Genomic DNA, 22,495 nt, shown 5'->3' on the forward strand with positions numbered 1-22,495 from the left:
GGTAGTTTTTCCTGACTCTTGTTGAGGGTTAAGAACAGAGGATGTCGCACCTCGTTGAGCCCTATGACACAAATTATGATTTGTAATTACGGGCTTTACAAATCAAATTTGATCGATTGTGTATTAAAAAAACGACAACAGTGCAAAGAAACTTTATTTTATTTTATTTTATTTTTTTTTATTAAAAAGGGACAATGCACAAAAACATTCATCTCAGAATGAGAAGAGATGATTTATGCCAGATTTAAATTTCAGCTCATTTCCGTCTGCGGATCTTGGGCAGCTACGCACTAAATCTAAAAACACATCAAATACAAAAACATGAATTTACTATACAACCCCATCAAAGCCTCTATCACACAAACTGTTACACAGACAAATCTACACGTGCACATCAACATACATCAGCAACATAACCCTAACCCAATCAATATATCTGGAAAAAACTGCAATTCACCACAATTAAAGATCAGAATCAGCGTCAGATTAACGTTGAACCTCCACGTTTCCCTCATGTTTAACGTGTTGACTGTGGTGATGAACAAGAGGCAGCGTTGCTAAGCACCAACACACCTCCGAAAAAAGAAGAAGAAGAAGAGCAGGTAACCATGGTGACGCGCTGCTCGGACCAGGTGTCGAACACCGGCGTGCACCTACCGTCCGTGTCGCGCGGATAAGCTCACGCACTCGAACCGTGAGCGCGCCGCGGCGGTGACAGTCGCCATTTTATTTTGAAAATCAATCAGAAGTGGAGGCACAGCGACTCTACTGTTTCGACAAGTTTGTTGCGAGCACCGAGGCGGGATGAACATCTGATCCACTTTCTGGGAAGCACGGTGAGATTCACGACTCGTCCCGTACACCTCCGGCAGCGGAGTTTCGCGTATCGCACAAGCGGCGATGCTAACACGGAGGATGGCCGCTAGCCACCAGCGCGGGGTCGGGGATATTTGCTGAAGAGCTGCTGTCATATTGGTCCCGTGGAGAAAGTAACAATCCTTGCATTTAGCCGCATTTCTCGTCGAGTGTTCGCAGTTTTCTTCCACCGGTGGCGTCGTGGCTCGGGTCGACACCGACGGAGGCTCGGTGTAACGGCCGCGGCGTCGGTAAAAGGCAGAATTTGCCATTACCGTGTTAGCGAAGCCCAACGATTAGTCGGAGCCCGTTAGGAGGAAGCTAACGTTAACAAGGCTGGTGCTAATGTTAGCTGGCTAACCCCCATCCGCAATACTCGCGGCCTTCGCCTCCACGGCCGAGGCGTGTTTTAACGGACCCGGGGTTTCGTTATTTAGTTCGAGAATTCAAACGACCATTTTAAAAATTGGACACAAGACAATAGCGGTGAGCGTTTGCTTATTCACACACGCCAGCTGGCGCTGTTGCTAATGCTAACTTCGCGTATATTCTTGATTTGATAGCATTAGCTTGCAGGCTACGGGGAGTTGGTGAGATTTTGGGAGACAATGTAAGATATCGACCGCGGCCAAATTAGTCCCGGGACAAACCCACGGTCTTTACAATGAAATGTTTTGTGGATACATAATTATTTGTTAATGTTAACCGCTAGCTAACGTTTCTCGTGGACATGTTGGCTAACGTTAACTCAAACTTCTCTCGAAGCGAGTGTTTACCAGCGTCATGGTGATGTTAGCTTCGGTTGTTAGCTAGCTGGCCCCACTTGCCACAATAGACTGTCCCAAAATACGAATCGTTAGTTTTTTAATGTATTACCCGAACCACCTAAGAATTCTGGCAAAAATCACGGCCGCTAAACTCTTAATTCACGCGTAGGCAACTCGCGAGTTTTTTTTTTTCTCCCGTCAACAGTAGCTAACTGAAACTAGCTCGCTCTTTGTCCGAGTGGGGGGTATTCTGCCCTTTATTCGCCAGGAAACCCCGGTGCTAGCTGCTCCTCGCGCTGCGTGCAGGCGAGCCGGTTAATGCACGCTTCGTACCGAACGTGCTATTAAAAGCAGAGAAGTTAGTTTGCCCGGTGAGCAACGTAACAAGCTTTGAATCGGTGTGCCAAGTATTGGAGGGGGGTGGGAGAGTACGATCGAGGCCTAGCACAGGCTACTGGCACGTTAAAGGTTTTATGTAACTCTGCTCTGTCGTCGTGAAGATAGCACACTCGACTCAAACTCAAATGTGTGCGGACTGTATTTGCAGATAAATTAAGGGCAGCAGAGGTAAAAAAACATGTTTGACTGCAGCTCCAGGTCTGCCACGCTCATAGGCCCCAAAGCCTGTCACAGTACTGGATGTTGTGAATGGATGGTAAATACTGCCCAGTCTGCCACTCAGACTACAGGATCAGGTTTTCGTGCTGTTTACAAAGGAATTTAAACAAATTGTGTCTCCGGTGTCTTTGTTTGTTCCTGTCGCAAAAGCTTTAATTTGTTAAAGATTGTTATTCTAATAAATCTCTCTTTCATTCCAGATGCTGAACTCGTTTTTAAACTGAAGGACTTTATCTACAAGCGGGAGACACTGATTGGAAAACCCATTTGGAAGTTGACTTTTTTTTCACAGTTTTTGGGGGGGGGGAGCAGAATTAACCTATCACTGAAGTGACAAAAGGGGAATAATGGTGATTTTGCGCCGTGCTCGGCCGCCTGCTTCCGCCCCAACCAGCAATGAATCTTGATTCGCTCTCGCTGGCTTTGTCTCAGATCAGCTATCTGGTGGACAATTTAATAAAGAAAAACTACCGAGCCAGCCAGCAAGAAATACAACATGTAAGTGCTATCGAGAACATGTTGTGTCAACAGAGATGTTATAGTTCATCGGCATGGGGTGCCTAGATATCTGGTTGTGTCCATGTATTGATGTGTTCCCTGTGCTCTCCCAGATTGTGAATCGTCACGGTCCCGAGGCAGACAGGCATCTACTACGCTGTCTCTTCTCTCATGTGGATTTCAGTGGCGATGGTAAAAGCAGTGGCAAGGACTTTCACCAGGTAATTTATGATCAGAAACATACTGCTAGTTTATATTTTTTCATTAATTAGTGGTAATAGTTGCTGTAAACAGTAATTGTTTTCATTTAGCAAGGAAAGGGGCGTTTCATGGGGCAGCATTTAATGTTTCTTAAAATTAGCTTTTAAATTCTGAACTTCAGTTTGACTAAAGTTCACCTGCTCTGCTTGGAAGTTAAAAACTTTTTCACATGTTTCTTATTAAAATTAAGATTGTGCACACAGCCAGGGGACTGAAATCACAATAATAAATGAAAGCATTTAGATATAAGAACAGGTTAAACGTCTACTTTTTAGAATTAAATTTATAAGACGCCCATTCCAATATTCTTTCAAAGTGTTGATGGACATAAAATTCCAGCCATCATTAAACATCAGCTGCTTTCAGAAATGCACTGAAGTCAGAATATTCAAGTTTCTCCACAGCGAGAATGCAAACGTATGAGCGAGAGCCTCTGGGGTTTCTGTGGACTTTCTCCGCCTGTCCCCTTAGTATAAAGTCAGCAGAAACTCTGCAGGAGCCATGTCTGAAAACAGCTTCATAATTCCAGGGAGAGATGTGAGCTTGTATCAGGGACCCAGGTTGCCCCATTAAATTAAGTCTTTTGAGTGAATTGCTGGCTAAATATGTTGGAAACTATGACTGTGGGTGACTCATTATCCCCATTTTAGATGGTCAGATAGCATCAGAAACCTTTTTTCTAATTGTCAAAAGCCAGTGATCCAACATTCACACCCACTTCATACCGTGATTGGTCCGCAGTGCTGAGTGTGCACGTCTTTAGGTCTTTTTTTTTTTTCATGTTACACAACTAGTAGTGCAAAACACTGTTTTCCATGAGAGACTGCATCAGTATCCCAATTTTTCAATGGTATCACATTACCCTCCGATGTGACAGCTGGCTTTTCACTGTGCCCAGTGTGTCCAACAACTAGAAACGCCTTGGATTTCTGACATGGTTGGGGCGGCATGTCTAAAGAGCTTGTTCATAAACTGGCCCTCATCCTTACAACTTGACAAAGTAGTGCTCAGTTATTAGTAGTCACCTTTTAAATTTGGCAGTTTTCTTCACAAACTCCTAATGTCCTCTCATTATTGCTCATTAGTGTGTTTTCTGTCTTAGTCAATGCATACATCTCCAAATATTGTCCATTGAGAACACGTATTTCATTCCTCTTTATTTATATATGTATATATATTGGCAGATTTTCTAAAGTACAGTTGTGGTAGTATTTACTTGATTATTATGCTCATGCAAGAATTGCTTTGACTTGGCAGACATGTGATTTGATACTTGTTAGACTTATTTTGTTCTTCACCTGCCTCTGTTCTCTTTATGCTCTTCTCCTCGGTATGTTTTGCTTTTCAACTTGCCCAAGACACAGTTTCTGATCCAGGAGTGTGTGTCGCTGATATCGAAGCCAAACTTTATCTCCACTCTGTGTTACGCCATTGACAATCCCCTACACTACCAGAAGGTAAGGAGCAGATGATGAAATCTCACAATAATCAATATGGTTGTTTGGCTGTATGTCACTGACAGAATTATTTTTAGCTTGGTGAAGACAAACTATCTAAAGGAATATATGCAGCTGTTTAAAACACCATCATACGTTACTGTCTTTGTTCATTTTTAAATCTCTTAAATATAATTGCACTGGCTTTCGGTTTCAGTATCAGGCTGAAACTACCTAAGATGTCAACTCAGAATTGAAAATGAATGTTCAGAAAAATTACAGGAATTAAAGTCAACGTGTTTAATTTTCTTCCAGAGTTTGAAGCCATCGGCCCATTTATTCACTCAACTGAGTAAAGTTCTTAAGCTCAGCAAGGTCCAAGAGGTAAGAGATGACTCTGCAGTCCGCTCTATTAATCACTTAACTGAAAGGGACAATGGTCATACAGGGTTTTTCCTGGCTGAAAATTAAGCAATGGGAATGGACCCAGGGACCCCAGACAGCTCCACTGTCCAGAGTGTACACGGCCCCGGCCTCAGCACCACCAAGCCCAAGACATACACCCAGGCAGTCATGCACAGCTCCACTTAGTCTGCTTACAGTGATAATTTACATACACATTTGGTCTGTAAACAAGTTTTACAGTTTTTCCCGACTGTCAGTAATTTACTGCTCCTCTCTCTTTCATTCGTGCTGTGCACTGCCAACAGAATTAAGCCAAACTCAGCACACGCCATCTTCTCTGGCTTCCCATACATTGTCTAAGTTTACAAATTCAGTTGTTTTTACCCAGTCTGAGTTTACCTATGTGTCTGATGACAATGTTGTTCTGCGTGTCAGCGAGAGGGAGAGAAGTGAGCAGGGGAGTCAGTGCATGTGTGCGTGCACCGTTACCTTTCCTTCAAGTTCCAGCACTATCATACAGAAGCTACGCAATTCTTTTATAGTAATCAACCACTTATCGTTACCAATTTGGCCTGGCACCGAAGTGATCACTATAAGTTGTTTCCATTCTACCAGAATTTTATTGAAATGTGGCTCCATATGCATCTCATGATTGGATCTCCGATCAGATCTCACCTCCCTGCCCTACACAAACAACACTTACAGCATTTCTGTTCACAAAGACAAAGCTATGTTGTTTTTACCCAGTCTGAGTAAGCAAGTGTTATATATTTGTGTGTGTGTTGGCATGAGCAAGCAAAAGAGATGAGTCAGGAGAGTGAATGAATTTCATGCAGCTGCGCTGTGAAAAAAGAGGAAGAAGAGATTTGATTCATAGTGAAACTGCAGGATCACAAAACACATGTTAACACCAGGTGTGTCCGGGGCCTAAGAGACTATCTGAAATATGAACTGGATTTTTTTATCTTCCCAGGTTATATTTGGACTTGCTTTGCTCAATTCCAGCAACACAGACCTTCGCGGCTTTGGTAAGTAACTCTGGTAGAACCCAATACGTTTAAACCTGTAGCAAACATGATCTGAAGTCTCAATGTGGTCCATACATTCGTAAGGCAAAACACTAAGTTGGCTCAAACTGGTATGAAGCAGCGTTCTTAAATTGAACTTAATCGACCACAAATACAAGGCATCTTTTTATCAATCACCAGAAGCACCATGAACTAAAGAGAAACTGAATGAACAATGTTTCATTAAATCATGATTTTAAAAAAGCAAACATTTGTACATCAGGAAAGGAGTTTTATTTAAATATCTGAAGTTGTTTTATATTGACCACATCACTGTATCAACCACAGTGAAGGGAACAACACACTTGTGTTTTTGACAGAAGATCTTCAATACGCAATTTTTTAGTCGTAACTAGTTGTTTTTCACTTTCTTAGCTGCACAGTTCGTCAAGCAGAAACTTCCAGATCTCCTGCGGTCATACGTTGACGCTGATCTCGGAGGAAACCAGGAAGGTGGCTTCCAAGACATTGCCATAGAGGTCTTGCACCTACTGCTCTCCCATCTTCTGTTTGGCCAGAAGGGAGCCAGTGGGGTAGGGCAAGAGCAGATTGACGCCTTCCTCAAGACACTTTGCCGAGGTATGGAAGAACAATGCACTCAACACTCAAATCCTGTTATTCAGTGTGCCAGTGCCACATTTGTTTATTTTACTGTGTTGTTTCAGATTTCCCCCAGGAGCGCTGCCCTGTGGTGCTCGCACCACTGCTGTACCCTGAAAAACGGGACATTCTCATGGACAGGATCCTACCAGACTCGGGGGAGTTGGCTAAGACCATGATGGAGAGTTCTCTCTCAGAATTCATGCAAGAAGTTGGCTATGGCTTCTGTGCAAGGTGAATTCATTACAAACATCTTTTAAGCTGCACTCACAACCAACAGTCAAATTATATATTTAAAATAACCTGGACTTTACACATCCTTCAGTGGTTTCTGAGTTATTTGAATTGATATGTAAATGCTGCAGTATATGGCTCATAATCAACATGCATGCATTTGTCTCTCCAGTGTGGATGAGTGCAGAAATATAATCCTCCAATATGGGGTGAGAGAGGTGACGGCCAGCCAGGTAGCCAGGGTCCTAGGCATGATGGCTCGCACCCACTCTGGCCTAACTGATGGCATCCCCCTACAGGTGAGATGTTTATTTGTTTGAAGGGCTTTGGGCTGTTAGAAGTCTTGGGTCACTCAGATTTTTGTTTAGTTTAGTTTACTTTATGTGGACAATCTGCTGGATGTTTTTTCTTTCTGTGACATGATTTGGTACAGGAGAGCTCTTTGTTGGAAAAAGCTTCAAATGAAAGTTGACAAGAGAAGCTCAGACTTGAAATGTTACTTGATTCAATACTTTTTAAATCTAAACAGATTCCTGCTGGTATGGGAGAAGTGGCTTATGGGATCTAAACATTTTACTATAACAAAGCTTAACTTCTCCTTTTGTGTTTTCTCTTACAGTCCATCTCTGCTCCAGGTAGTGGTATCTGGAGTGATGGTAAGGATAAGAACGACGGCTCGCAGGCCCACACGTGGAATGTCGAGGTTCTCATCGACGTTGTCAAAGAAGTTGTAAGTGAACTATCCATTATTTCCAAAGAGATTGGTATAACCTTTACCAAGTAATTGTTTATTTCCCATACACTGCCACAGACAACTCTGGCAATTTGTGCAAAGATTATTTTCTCAAAGTCGGTAAACATGTTAAAACATACGATACTCTTTCATATACCTGTTCCTGAATGTTGTAGAAATCAGTTTTTGTACCAGATTATTTTTCAAGGGACTTACTATTGTCATCTTTCTCTTAGAATCCCAGCCTTAACTTCAAAGAGGTGACGTACGAACTGGACCACGCAGGGTTTTCAATCCGTGACAGTAAAGGCCTGCAAATTGTGGTGTACGGCATTCAGAGGGGATTGGGCATTGAGGTGTTCCCTGTCGATCTCATCTATCGGCCATGGAAACACGCAGAGGGACAGGTAACTGACCAATATCTAATCCAGCAGAATGATGTGAAGTGCTCAATGATGGTGGCAAATTTGAAAGGGACTATTTGCTGTCATTAATAACAGTAAAGATGAATTAATTCCAATGCTTATCATGGAATTGATTTGTGTGTAAACATGGTGCTGTTTCATTGTTTACAGTGGCGCTCTCTTCAAATGTCTAACTGCTTGTTTGTTTTTATTCAGCTGTCGTTCATTCAACACTCCTTGATGAGTCCAGAAGTGTTTTGTTTTGCTGACTACCCCTGTCACAATGTGGCCACGGACATCCTTAAGGCACCACCAGAGGATGACAACCGGGAGATTGCCACATGGTGCGTTGCTTTTAGCTTGACCGCTGTGCAGAAGGGTGCAGCACACATCTGTTTCTCAGTTTCAGTGGCTCTGTATTGTGTTTGACCGAGTGTCACAAACTGTTCACAGGAAAAGTCTGGACCTGGTTGAGAGCCTGCTCAGGCTGTCGGAGGTGGGCCAGTACGAGCAGGTGAAGCAGTTGTTCAGCTTCCCAATCAAACTCTGCCCCGACATGTTGGTGTTGGCATTACTGCAGATCTCCACCTCCTGGCACACACTGCGCCATGAGCTCATCTCGACCCTAATGCCCATCTTTCTGGGCAACCACCCCAACTCTGCCATTATCCTGCACTACGCCTGGCATGGACAGGTTGGTGTTGAAATCCATCTTTCTGTTGATACGAGTTGATTTCAACTCAAGAGGTCATGTTCTACTTTTTCCTTTGGTACTTAGGTTATTTGCTGATTGTTTGGTGTTTTTTCCTTTGCTTGTATGCTTATGAAAACCTGATGGTTCTTTTTCTAGGGACAGTCTCCATCCATCCGTCAGTTAATAATGCATTCGATGGCTGAGTGGTACATGAGAGGGGAGCAGTATGACCAAGCCAAGCTGTCTCGCATCCTGGATGTGGCCCAGGACTTGAAGGTTTGTTTGAATAGACAAAATAATCATTGATATGGAGATAATAAAACAAAGCAGAATCATTTGGTAATAGCATCAAAGCACATAGAACTTTTACACTGAATTTGTTCCTCTGTTTTTTATAATTAACTATGTTTAAGGAGCCTTCCACATGCTGTATATCCTCTCTAGACAGAAGTAATAAAATGACAAATGTGAGATTTGGAGACGATTAGATTAAGTACTAAAGTTTGTATTTTGATCTTTACATGTGTTTATATGTCAAACATACTGATTGTGTTTTCTTTTCTCCAGTCTCTATCGATGCTGCTGAATGGTACTCCATTTGCCTTTGTTATTGACCTCGCTGCACTTGCCTCGCGCCGTGAATACCTCAAACTTGATAAATGGCTGACTGACAAAATCAGAGAGCATGGGGTATGTCTTTTTAATTGATTTAAGTCCAGTTATTCTCAAACGTCAATGCAGATTGTTTATTTTTATCATATTACCCCGAGAACTTTGTTTTTTACTATAATTTTGTGTTGTGTCTGTGTCTCAGGAACCGTTTATCCAGGCGTGTGTGACATTCCTAAAGAGGCGCTGCCCATCCATTATGGGGGGTCTGGCCCCTGATAAGGACCAGCCCAAAAGTGCCCAGCTTCCGCCTGAGACCTTAGCCACAATGCTGGCCTGCCTGCAGTCCTGTGCTGGGTGAGTGGCGATCATACTTATTTAACATTTTTATACTATAAGTTTGTCTGATTCGTTTAAATGACCAACAATGCCAGCCCTGATCAATTCAGCATTGGTTGTAATGACCACAAGATGAGATAATATTGAGACTGAGGAGACCTAAATATGTTTTTAATTTCTTCCTCAGGAGTGTGTCCCAGGAGTTGTCGGAGACTATCCTCACGATGGTCGCCAACTGCAGCAATGTGATGAATAAAGCTCGGCAGCCACCACCAGGGGTGATGCCCAAGGGACGTGCCCCCAGCACCAGCAGCCTGGATGCCATCTCACCTGTACAGGTATCTTTAAGTGTAAGCCATATCATACCTTTACATGTAAACTCTGGATTTTTGAAATTGATGTCAACAAAACTGATCTGTATTACTCACTTAATTAAGAAACCTAAAATATAACTAGGTTATTGTCACAGTTCTGCCACATATATATTTGTTTACTTTTTGATATATGAATAAATATGTTCCTGAAACATTGTCAGGTTTGTACCAGTGAATAATCCTAATTCTGTTTTTGCTCTTCTCTAGATGGACCCTCTATCTGGCATGGGTTCCTTGAACTTAGGGGGCACAGCCACCTCACACACTCAGAGCATGCAAGGTTTCCCCACCTCACTGAGTTCAGCTTTTAGTAATCCCCAGTCCCCAGCTAAGGCCTTCCCCCCACTGTCCAACCCCAACCCCAGCACACCATTTGGGGGAATTGGCAGTCTGTCCTCACAGCTCCCTGGTATGGACTCTGGTACTATGCTTTTTTTATTACCTTCTTTCCACACAAACATATTTAGTAGTAAAATAAGCAAACTATCGCACAGCTCGGGCTAGATCTGTAATTTCTGTCTCGTTTGTTCCAGGTCCCTTGAGCACAGGCATCAGCTCTAGCATTGGCGCTAGCCTGGGGATGCCAACTGTAAGCACTGACCCGTTTGGCACCAGGAAGATGAGCACACCAGGCTTGAATCCACCTACCTTTCAGCAGAGTAAGATGAAGGCCTGTCAGTGGTGGTAGTGGTGTGACTGAGAGCCCCGCCCTGTGCTGCTCAGCACTGTATTTCCTCTGCAGTTATTATTATGATCATTGTCTTGGATTTCCAAATTTAGTTTTGATGCAAATTTGTGTCATGAAATGTTTTAAAAGACACAATTTTCCACAATTAGGGGACTTAAATTTCTTTCTCAATTAATGTCATACAGCTTTTTTAAAAAAAGTTACTTGTGGAGGAAATACAGATCAGTCTTCCATTCCTTGTCTGCTTATGCTGACAGCCCCACTTGAGTGTAATCTGTCTTTTGGGTGTCTGATGTATTACTTGATTGTGCAATGAATTTCACCAATGACTTTGCTCATGCTGCCCCAGTGTTGGATTGCAACATTCAACAAAATGGATGATTAAATGTCGTTTGTCTTCTTCCAGCTGACCTTTCTCAGGTGTGGCCCGAGGCAAACCAGCACTTTAGCAAAGAGATAGACGATGAGGCAAACAGTTACTTCCAGCGCATCTACAACCACCCACCTCACCCGACCATGTCCGTGGATGAAGTATGTACCCATTTTATTCTTTTCTTGCATATATACAAACTTTGTAAAAAAAAATGTGTTCATGAAAAATTGTCCACTGTTTACTAGTTCTACTCATCAATGTTCTAAATGTTACTGTGCTTCAAATTCACTCATCTCCCACTGCGTTATTGTGCAGGTACTCGAGATGCTGCAGAGGTTCAAGGATTCAACCATCAAGCGGGAGCGAGAGGTCTTCAACTGCATGCTTCGGAACTTGTTTGAGGAATACCGGTTCTTCCCCCAGTACCCAGACAAGGAGCTGCACATCACTGCCTGCCTTTTTGGTGGAATTATCGAGAAGGGTCTCGTCACCTACATGGCCCTTGGCTTAGCCCTCCGATATGTCCTTGAAGCCTTAAGAAAACCCTATGGATCCAAAATGTATTACTTTGGAATAGCTGCCCTAGATAGGTTCAAAAACAGGTATTAATGTGCTTTAAAAGAAAAGGTTTAACATAGCACCTGTCGTTTTATGTCATGCTAATGTATCTTATATTTTTAGACTAAAGGACTATCCTCAGTATTGTCAACACTTGGCTTCAATTGCCCACTTCTTGCAGTTTCCCCACCATTTACAAGAGGTAATCAGGTTTCCTTAATTTATGTTGTAACCATTTTAAAGCTTTAGTTTCTCCTCTCTGATGACAGAAAGGGTATTCCACATACTGATAGATTAAATCTCCCGCTCTGTATCTTTCAATATCCTGTGTGTGCAGTATATCGAGTATGGCCAACAGTCACGGGACCCTCCGGTGAAGATGCAAGGCTCCATCACCACACCTGGTAGTCTGGCACTGGCACAAGTTCAAGCCCAGTCCCAATCGCAGCCACCTGGTGGCCCTAAAGCCCCACAGCCAGGTCCGCCCAGCACCCTCGTCACCCCCTCCACGACTACAACCACAGCAGCAAAGACCACCACAATTACAAGACCAACGCCCAGCACCTTCAAGAAGGATGTGCCGGTGAGTTGATTGTCCACTCTTAGCAATTGGTTTACGTTTTTATGCATGAAACTCATACACGTATAAAGTCCTTACTACTGTTTCAAAAGCTAAACTGTCCTTGTTCCTCTTTGCAGCCCTCCATAAACACTACCAACATTGACACACTGCTGGTGGCGACTGACCAAAACGAAAGAATTGTAGAGCCTCCAGAGAATGTCCAGGAGAAGATCGCTTTTATCTTCAACAACCTGTCCCAGTCCAACATGACACAGAAGGTAAAGGGGACACTAACAAAACATTCACTGTAGTCCGAAGAAAACATGAATGTTTAATAACCTTTTTTTTAATATTAACCATATGTTCTATTTCTCAGGTGGAGGAGTTGAAAGAGACTGTGAAGGATGAGTTTATGCCCTGGGTGTCTCAGTACCTCGTGATGAAGCGTGTCAGCATTGAGCCCAACTTCCACAGTCTGTACTCCAACTTTCTGGACACTCTCAAGAACCCAGAGTTTGTCAAGATGGTCCTCAATGAGACTTACAGGAACATCAAGGTAAAAGAGTGGAAGAGGGCGGCTTTAAATGCGCATTTTCCTGCCTATTTTCTTAGTGTAAAACATTTTTTAACCCATTAAGGGTCATCATTTCTGAAATACTCACATTTCCCTATTATCTGTTTTTCAGGTGCTCTTGACCTCGGACAAGGCAGCTGCCAATTTCTCTGATCGCTCCCTGCTGAAGAATCTGGGCCACTGGTTGGGGATGATAACACTGGCTAAGAACAAGCCCATCCTCTATACAGTAAGAATTTGTAACACGTTCACTGGCTCTGTTGTATCATTATGGGATGGATCACCTGTCAGATTTTTAAATATATTTTTCCTTTTCCCAGGATCTGGAAGTCAAGTCTCTGCTACTAGAAGCCTACGTGAAAGGCCAGCAGGAATTACTTTATGTGGTTCCCTTTGTGGCGAAGGTTTTGGAATCTAGTCTGCGGAGCATGGTGAGCAACACAGAAAGCAACTGAAAGACATTTTCATTCAAATGGCATTTCTTTATACCACTGCCCTTATCAAACTACTGTAATTTACTTAATTCCCCCTCAATGAATTAACAAATGTGTTTTTTTTATGCTGTAGGTTTTCAGGCCCCAGAATCCCTGGACTATGGCCATCATGAATGTCCTTGCTGAGCTTCATCAGGAACATGACCTCAAGGTAAAACAAATACTCCTCCCCTTAACCCTAGTAGCCATAGAAACCCAAGCCCTGATCTCATTGGAATCATAGTGAGAAGGACACTGCTTGTCCTTTTTATTAACATTTTTGATTTGGTGATGTATATGCACTAATCTTACCACATAAGTCATATCCAATCATATCTGTATTTTAACTAATACAGCCAAAATAGGCCTAAACCCTCATGTTGTCAAGTGGCTATTCTGCATTTACCAATAACTCCAATATGTTCCAGTTGAACTTAATTACAACTTTTCATTCAATGGTACCTTTGTACAATTATGACATGTATCAGTAGACAAGTGTAATTGTATTGCTCACATTGATCTCTTGTTTTTTTTTTTTTTGCAGCTTAACTTAAAGTTTGAAATTGAAGTTCTGTGTAAGAACTTGTCTCTGGACATAAATGACCTGAAGCCTGGAACCCTCCTGAAGGACAAGGACAAGCTGAAGTGTCTGGAGGAGCAACTTTCTGCACCAAAGAAGGAGGCAAAACCCCCGGAGGAGTTGCTACCAGTCTCTACCACAGGTGGATACTAAATACTTTTTGGTTCTCAACCTGCTCCTACATCTGGATTATGTTGTCAGCCAGAGATGATCAGTTTAATGCAACAACCAACATGTCACCATCTTAAATTATAGTCTAACTTGTCTGTGTTAGGATTCACCTGTCTTATTGTTTAAATGTTTTGGTCCTCGGGTCTACATATCCTGCTTAAATGCATTTTAATTATTGTTGTAATTTATTTGCTTGCTTTTTATTAATGTTTGTGGACAGTGATATTAATCCCATTATAGTCTTTTGTCCAACAGGGGACTTTGTCCCATTCGCAGCTCCTCCCTCAACCCCAGCTGCCACCACCACCGCCTGCACAACCACTGGGCCCCCGACCCCACAGTTCAGTTACCATGACATCAATGTGTACGCCTTGGCTGGCCTGGCTCCACACATCAATATAAATGTCAATGTAAGTGTTAAAACCCCTGAAGACAAACGCACCTCGTCTCGCGTCTTTTCTTTCTCCTGTTGAAAAATATTTTCTTCTCCTTTCTTGACTTTTCTCTCACGTTTCTCCATCTTCCCTCTTCAGATCCCTCTGCTACAGGCCCATCCTCAGTTGAAGCAGTGTGTACGGCAATCAGTAGAGCGAGCCGTCCAGGAGCTAGTGCATCCTGTGGTTGATCGCTCTATTAAAATTGCTATGACAACCTGTGAGCAGATCATCAGGAAGGACTTTGCCCTGGATTCAGAGGAGTCCCGCATGCGGGTCGCTGCCCATCATATGATGAGAAACCTGACCGCTGGCATGGCCATGATCACCTGCCGCGAGCCGCTGCTCATGAGCATCGCCACCAACCTGAAGAACAGTTTTGCTGCTGCTCTCAGGGTAAGATGAAGAACATGAAGGCAAACATCAACAATTATTGAACCATAAGAAATGGAGAAAGCTTAATTTCCCCCAAACACCCACCTTTCCTTTCTTTTTTGTCTAATAACCTGCAACATTCCCACTTCTTTAACTTCAACTGTTTATTCTCTCAGGCACCAACCCCACAACAAAGGGAAATGATGGAAGAGGCTGCTGCTCGGATCGCTCAAGACAACTGTGAATTAGCTTGTTGTTTCATTCAGAAAACGGCTGTGGAGAAGGCTGGTCCTGAAATGGACAAGAGACTGGCCACGGTGAGACCTGCAGAAGAAAAAACGAAAATATGAATGCATTTCTTATCCATCAACTGTGGACAATGTCACATCAGCATTAAGTTATTAAGCCATTAATTAGCATTGTAGATAATAATAATAATACTGGAAACTGAACAGTCCAAGTCTAATAACAGGTTTTCTGTTGTATTCTGGAAATGTGCATGTTTTACTGCCACCGGGTCTAAAGACAATATTGGCAAACTTCAACAACAAGCCTCAATAAGTGGAAAGTGTGTAATTTCCATTCTCGTCTTTTGTGTTATTCAGTTTACATAAATATATTAAACTAAAGTAAACTGTAATAAAAATTGTATGATTTCTTAATCTGGTATTTCTTATTCTAGGAGTTTGAGCTGAGGAAGCACGCACGCCAGGAGGGACGGCGTTATTGTGATCCGGTTGTCCTGACTTACCAAGCTGAACGTATGCCCGAGCAGATAAGACTCAAGGTAAGATCCCTGGAACATCCAGTCTCCTGAATATCATTTAAAATAAGAGACCATCTGTTGTGATTGTGAACACCAGCTTTGAACAGGTCTTATTTTCTTGGTAGCTCACTTACAGGAACCTTCCAGTATGTCCAGTAGGATTATGATGATTCAGCAATTTTTTTCACGCTGCCGTCAGTCCCTGGACACATTTTAACAAACTTCATGTCCATCTTTCAGGTGGGAGGAGTGGACCCGAAGCAACTGGCTGTGTATGAGGAGTTTGCCAGAAATGTTCCCGGTTTCCTCCCCAGTAATGATCTCTCACAACCCACTGGCTTCCTGGCTCAGCCCATGAAGGTGAGGCCCTGGTGACGATTAACACAATTCTTCAGTGCTCATTAAAATGATTGTGAATCTGATTTATGCCAATTGTATTCCTTAAAAAATACAATACAGTTTATAAGAAAATGAAATCGCTAACACCTGACTAAGTGCTCCGTGTGTCATGTCAGGTAAAGTAGCACCACAGGTGAATATTGCCATTTTAAGCCCTCAGAACTAAATCCCATGTCCCTCTATGTTTGTTTACAGCAACAGGCATGGGCCACAGACGATGTGGCTCAGATCTACGATAAGTGCATGGCAGACTTAGAGCAACATCTTCATGCTATCCCCCCCGCCCTCGCCATGAACCCCTTGACCCAGTCCCTGCGCAGCCTGCTGGAGGCAGTGGCTTTGGCACGGAACTCCAGGGACGGCATCGCCGCACTTGGCCTCCTGCAGAAGGTAGAGTGGTTACTTCTGTAGCTCCAGTTAAGTCTGAAGTCCTAGTATCCATTTGTATTGGCGTGCTTTACTAAGTTGGTTTCTCCATTTCTTCCAGGCTGTTGAAGGTCTTCTTGATGCCACTAGTGGGGCTGATGCCGACCTGCTGCTCCGCTACAGAGAGTGCCACCTGCTGGTGCTCAAAGCCCTGCAGGACGGACGTGCCTATGGACCACAGTGGTGCAATAAGCAGATCACCAGGTGAATTATCATATTCTCTGTGGTGCACGACACAAGGTGACTCCTTACACAGGATGTTTTGTAAAGATTAATGTCTGATTTACCTGGTGTTTGTGGTTACAGGTGTCTGATAGAATGCCGTGATGAGTACAAATACAACGTAGAAGCTGTTGAGCTTCTGATCAGGAACCATCTTGTGAATATGCAGCAGTATGACTTACACCTGGCACAGGTACAAAATACACACTTAAACAGTCTGTAGTTAACATTGATATTTTATTTTCTATCTCTACAGCTTATTTTGGGGCTTGGTGTAGTAATATGAACATGATGATGGTACATTGGCACTTGATTTATTCCTGTAATTTAATTTTTGTCATTTTCTTTTTTCTTCCAGTCTATGGAAAATGGATTGCACTACATGGCAGTTGCGTTCGCCATGCAGTTAGTGAAGCTGCTGCTCGTAGATGAACGCAGTGTCAGCCATGTCACAGAGGCTGACCTCTTCCACACCATTGAGACTTTGATGAGGACTTGTGCACACTCCAGAGCCAACGCACCTGAGGGGTAAAGAACTGCTGCAGTGCTAAAACTGTTTATCATTTGCTGTTGTACATTATCTGTAGGTTTCAAGTTTCCATTTGAGAATATGGCTACACTGATGGCAGGAGTAGTCTGGGCCCCAGTGTAAAGTACTAAGTCCCTGTTGTGATTATCTGAAACACTGAATTTGACTGATTACCAAGTCCACATAGTAAACAAAGAATGTACTACTTGTTGGCCCAGTTGCAGTACTTTGACAACCCACTACACTTTGTATCAGGGTCACACTGGATCTAATCCATATAGTATTTACCAGGTTATTTTAGATTTTCTGCCATTTGAAGCTAATTTATTAAATGCACATGGAGTGGCTGTATTCACTAAAGCTTTAACACTGACTGCTCGTTTTGTCCTCGTCCTCAGTCTTCCCCAGCTCATGGATGTTGTGCGCTCCAATTACGAAGCCATGATTGACCGGGCCCACGGTGGACCCAACTTTATGATGCACTCTGGGATTTCACAGGCTTCAGAATACGACGATCCCCCAGGCCTGAGGGAGAAGGCGGAGTACCTGTTGAGGGAATGGGTGAACCTGTATCACTCAGCTGCTGCTGGCAGGGACAGTACCAAAGCATTCTCTGCCTTTGTTGGCCAGGTAAACACTTATTTATCAATTCTGTAAAAATGCCCTGAAATCCATTGCTCCTCGTGTTAACCTCACGTCTCCCGCTTTTGTCTCCAGATGCACGGACAGGGAATCTTAAAGACTGATGACCTGATCACAAGGTTCTTTCGGCTGTGCACAGAAATGTGTGTGGAGATCAGCTATCGGGCACAAGCTGAGCAGCAGCACAACCCAGCAGCCAGCGCAGCCATCATCAGAGCCAAGTGTTACCACAACCTGGATGCCTTTGTGAGGCTGATAGCCCTGCTGGTCAAACACTCTGGAGAGGCCACCAACACAGTGACAAAGATCAACCTCCTCAACAAGGTACAGAAGGTTATAATATATATAATTACTAAATATATCTAAGTAGAGGGATATTCTTCTCAAACTGTTACATGAATACGGGCATGTGTGATGTAGATTCAAACAGGCAGCTGATAAAAGCCTCACTTGATTATTTCCCATGTAAACCCTGATTTCTTGATTCTGATCACGTTCTCCTTTCTTGCCTTTAGGTGCTGGGTATCGTTGTTGGGGTGTTGATCCAGGACCATGATGTCCGTCAGACAGAATTCCAACAGCTGCCATACCACCGCATTTTCATCATGCTGCTGTTGGAGCTCAATGCTCCTGAACACGTCCTCGAGACCATCAACTTCCAGACACTCACTGCCTTCTGGTAAGACCTTCATGAGCATCAACCGTGACTGAGTTACTATATTCAGTTTGTAGTTTAAATGCATAGTTAGTGGTTAAAGATGTTTTCTTTGGATTAACTTTTTCCCTCCATCTGCAGCAATACCTTCCACATCCTGAGACCCACCAAGGCCCCTGGCTTTGTGTACGCCTGGCTGGAACTCATCTCCCATCGCATCTTCATTGCCAGAATGCTCGCGCACACACCACAGCAGAAGGTAATCAACAACAATGCTATTTTGACAAACTTTTTTAAAAAAATCTTACATTTGATTTTCTTTATAGACTTATCTCCCTGTTTTCCCTAAACTTGCAGTTTTTGAATTTTGGTCTAATTGCCTGTTCTCTTCCAGGGTTGGCCCATGTACGCACAGCTGCTGATTGATCTCTTCAAGTACCTGGCACCTTTCCTGAGGAATGTAGAACTCAACAAACCTATGCAAATCCTCTACAAGGTGCTCTCTCCTGTTTCCTTAGCAACAGCTGCCTGTATCAGACAAGTTCAGCAAAAGCGTTTCTGTCCCCTTGGTTGCATGAAGATGTTCTAATCTTTTTAAAATGTGCTGTTTCAGGGTACACTGCGAGTGCTCCTGGTCCTGCTGCACGACTTCCCAGAGTTCCTGTGTGACTATCACTACGGCTTCTGTGACGTTATTCCACCCAACTGCATCCAGCTCCGCAACCTCATCCTCAGTGCCTTCCCACGCAACATGAGGCTCCCGGACCCGTTCACACCCAATCTCAAGGTACAGTCTCCCTTTCTCTTAAAGCAGCAGTTTGAGTTTGTAATAATGATATCGGTCACCACAAATTGGTCAGGCTTTAGTTTGGATTATTTATTAGGAGACTTAACACATGATGTAATAAATTAATGTTTCTATCTACCCCCCCCCCCCACCCCCCCGCAGGTGGACATGCTGAGTGAGATCAACATCGCTCCCCGTATCCTCACCAACTTCACAGGCGTCATGCCTTCCCAGTTCAAGAAGGACCTGGACTCGTATCTGAAGACCCGATCACCAGTCACTTTCCTCTCAGAGCTGCGCAGCAACCTGCAGGTAAGACCAGTGTCGATCTGTTCAACCTTATTATTGTTACTCTGAGGATTAATATGCTCCAATTAATATTAATGCTTTAATGATTCTTTCTGTCTCCAGGTGTCCAATGAGCCAGGAAATCGCTACAACATCCAGCTGATCAATGCTCTCGTGCTGTACGTAGGCACACAGGCCATCGCTCACATCCACAACAAGGGCAGCACGCCCTCCATGAGCACCATCACTCACTCTGCACACATGGACATCTTCCAGAACCTGGCTGTGGACCTGGACACTGAGGGTAAGGAAGCATATCTTTGTTTTCTGTCCAATGGTAGATGAGTCCTGGGAGGTTTACAACTTTTCAGGCCATTGTCATTAACCATCTTCTAAGATGGTTTGATATTACATGGAATTTTTCTGGCTTCTGTGTGGTTTTGAGGTGTATTAACATTTGGTGATACCTTAAGTTTTACCAGTCTTACTTAGTAGTGCATTTTGTATTTGGTGTAACTCTTGATATGTTCTGCATTTAAAAACCAGAATCACTCTGATCATATTTCTGCTGTCATGTCTCCTCAGGGCGTTACCTGTTCTTGAACGCGATCGCAAATCAGCTGCGTTACCCCAACAGTCACACCCACTACTTCAGCTGCACCATGCTCTACCTGTTTGCTGAAGCCAACACAGAGGCCATCCAAGAGCAGATCACCAGGTGAGTCTGAGTGACAAAGGAAAAGTTATCCATCACTAAGTTAGGTATTTTCTCTGTATTAAAGCTTTGTGTCTCCCTCAGGGTTCTGCTGGAGAGGCTGATCGTGAACAGGCCTCACCCCTGGGGTCTCCTCATCACCTTCATCGAGCTGATCAAGAATCCTGCCTTCAAGTTCTGGAGCCACGACTTTGTGCACTGTGCCCCTGAGATTGAAAAGTAGGTTCCCTGTCGGACTCATTGATGTTTTAATGGTGTTGATGATTTATAATAAAGAAACTAGAATGACAGTCAGTGGATCCAACAGTCCACTTAACAAACTGCATTTAAATTCACTAGATCAGGACTTTTATTTGGATCCTCTCTGCACATGTTCGTAGATATCAGTCCTCTTAATCAGATTTATGAATGATTCCCTGGGAAGTTGGTGAAATTTTCAATCAACGGCCTATCTCATCTTATCTAATGTTAAAGAAAAGAATCCCTGGATCAGCCCCTTTTTTTAAAATTCTTTCTCGGCCGATGTCCCGTCCTTCCATGAAGTTTCGTGCAAAAGTCCGTTCAGTAGTTTCTCTCTAATCCACGAGGGTGAAAACAACCTCGTTGGTGGAGGTGATGAACTTTTCTGCTGCTTCCTAACGGTCGTCTCTAATGTCTCCTCTGGTCCTCAGGCTGTTCCAGTCCGTAGCCCAGTGCTGCATGGGACAGAAGCAGGCCCAGCAGGTGATGGAAGGCACCAGTGCCAGCTAGCATGTGCACCAGCCAGCTCATCGCCCTCGGGAGAGATGCCGTGGCCTTGACCCACTCCCCCACCACACGCACACACCTCCCTCTTTACTGTTGGCACTGGATAAACTGGCAACCACAGTCACTTGAGATGTGGACGAAAAGGACTACTGCTCATGGATCTGGAGATATAGATTTTTGTTGATCCCTTTGGGGCTGAATTGCGACGGAGAGAAAGGGTTGGGACATGCTGTTTAATATACTTTTTTGATGCTTTGATGTAAATATTGAAAAAAGGAAAATGGGAGAGTAAATAAGTGGAGAACAATTCACATGTCAAATAAAATGTATCCTGACATGTTACGACATGTAAACATATTTTCACTCACTACCAAAGTTCTTGGTTTGCTTTCCTCCCACACAAATCCTTTTTTTCTGACGTTTTTTTTGTTGCTTTCAGAGGCTGAAAGGTAGATGATTGAAGAGAAAAAAGCTGCCTGCTACTTTGATTTGGTTCATTTTTATCCCCGAGCGGGACAGGAAGCTGTAGTTTAGTCTGCCAGGTGCGGTGGGGGTCTACTCCTGGTGTGTCGGTGTGTTGGTGGAGACGGTTTGCTGATGGTTTGTCCATTTGAAGCTGGCTCCGGAAGTCTCTCCCTGGCACTTGTAAAATTGTGCAAAGTGACGGTGACATCGTATCTTGACAATTTGTACAAAGTTCCAAATTGAAGAACAACAATAGAAGGACCAATACAGCCCATTTTGTAACATTTTGAATGTTTTGTAAATGTATTGGTCCGTGTGTTGTATTTTGTAGTCCTTTCTAGTTTGCCTTTAGTTCTTGCTACTTAACTGCAGTATGCATACATACAGGAAATAAAGCATTCAAACTGCAAAGCATCTGTGTTCTTTGAGGACAAGACGACGCTGTTAATGTACCAGCTGTTTCCATAGTAACACGCCGTCGCTTTCATCTTGTTCTGCATTATGATTTAAAAAGTGTAATTTGTTTTTATTACAAAATGTGAAATGGTCTGATGTCATTGAGTAAAGTGAATAACGTGATCGAGCCCCAGCAGTTCAAATACTAGAAAATGTTTCAAACATAGACTGTGTAAAGATGGATAACATGATTGACAGCTCACCAAAAAGTGAAGCCTAATGATCCTGGAGGGCTGCAGTATAAACTCCACCTCCATGTTAGTGGTCGGGACATGGACCAAACTAAAAAGCTTTAATGTAGACGTCATAATTTTTCTAGGTTGATTTCTGTCACTTTAGATGCTTTTATCACACTTTGTTTAAATGTTCATGTTTCAGATTTACTTGATCTTTGTTATTTGATTAATAGCTGACACTGACTCGTGATTGGTCGAGCTCATGTATTGGTTGGACCTAATTACTGCAGCTCCTCCACAATCACCACTGCACAGACTCTGGCTCCAAATGTTAAGACTACAAGATGATGGAATCAGTTTCCAGGATGTTGGCTTTATTTTGTACAGTGGGAGGAAGTGGAGACATGTTGTCCATCTTTATTCACAGACTGGTTAGAACAAACATCTGCAGCTCTGAAGCTGAAGGTTTTCCACTGTTACCGTATATATCTGCATTGGTTAACTTTCACTTTGGGAAACAGTTTATATTAATGTGCAAAA

At 43.2% G+C, this 22,495-nt stretch overlaps 1 protein-coding gene across 10 annotated transcripts; it reads left to right on the forward strand.

Moving 5' to 3' along the window:
• The first annotated feature begins 680 nt into the window (after positions 1-680).
• On the forward strand, positions 681-21,734 carry cnot1 (CCR4-NOT transcription complex, subunit 1). Of its 10 annotated transcripts, none has more exons than XM_034587598.1 (49): positions 681-836; positions 2,441-2,738; positions 2,852-2,959; positions 4,358-4,456; positions 4,751-4,819; positions 5,814-5,868; positions 6,283-6,486; positions 6,573-6,741; positions 6,914-7,040; positions 7,361-7,471; positions 7,711-7,881; positions 8,095-8,222; positions 8,332-8,572; positions 8,729-8,848; positions 9,140-9,262; positions 9,387-9,538; positions 9,708-9,870; positions 10,102-10,315; positions 10,428-10,553; positions 10,989-11,113; positions 11,271-11,557; positions 11,637-11,715; positions 11,842-12,096; positions 12,213-12,353; positions 12,452-12,631; positions 12,762-12,878; positions 12,970-13,080; positions 13,217-13,294; positions 13,667-13,844; positions 14,114-14,283; positions 14,407-14,703; positions 14,859-14,999; positions 15,365-15,469; positions 15,689-15,808; positions 16,043-16,237; positions 16,335-16,477; positions 16,580-16,688; positions 16,854-17,023; positions 17,423-17,654; positions 17,742-17,990; positions 18,182-18,345; positions 18,463-18,580; positions 18,716-18,817; positions 18,935-19,108; positions 19,271-19,420; positions 19,520-19,700; positions 19,982-20,114; positions 20,196-20,330; positions 20,783-21,734. In XM_034587598.1, exons 2-49 carry the CDS (start codon positions 2,637-2,639, stop codon positions 20,859-20,861), a joined length of 7,200 nt encoding a protein of 2,399 aa, XP_034443489.1. In that variant the 5' UTR covers positions 681-836; positions 2,441-2,636; the 3' UTR covers positions 20,862-21,734. The 10 variants fall into 10 exon arrangements, with proteins under 10 accessions (XP_034443489.1, XP_034443498.1, XP_034443494.1 ...); XM_034587607.1 differs by having other exon boundaries at positions 9,708-9,858; positions 11,851-12,096; positions 14,129-14,283; XM_034587603.1 differs by having other exon boundaries at positions 14,129-14,283; positions 20,783-21,228.
• The last annotated feature ends 761 nt before the right edge of the window (positions 21,735-22,495 follow it).

The sequence above is a fragment of the Hippoglossus hippoglossus genome, chromosome 6, assembly GCF_009819705.1.
Source record: "Hippoglossus hippoglossus isolate fHipHip1 chromosome 6, fHipHip1.pri, whole genome shotgun sequence".
NCBI classification, from domain to species: Eukaryota; Metazoa; Chordata; class Actinopteri; order Pleuronectiformes; family Pleuronectidae; genus Hippoglossus; species Hippoglossus hippoglossus.

What these genes read in the sequence shown, in the direction of transcription:
- cnot1 (XM_034587598.1), top strand. Translation starts at nt 2,637, where the DNA reads ATGAATCTTGATTCGCTCTCGCTGGCTTTGTCTCAGATCAGCTATCTG. An exon ending in AGCTCAGCAAGGTCCAAGAG is followed by an intron (nt 4,820 to 5,813) that starts GTAAGAGATGAC and finishes TTATCTTCCCAG; the next exon opens with GTTATATTTGGACTTGCTTT. An exon ending in TGTGCCCCTGAGATTGAAAA is followed by an intron (nt 20,331 to 20,782) that starts GTAGGTTCCCTG and finishes TCTGGTCCTCAG; the next exon opens with GCTGTTCCAGTCCGTAGCCC.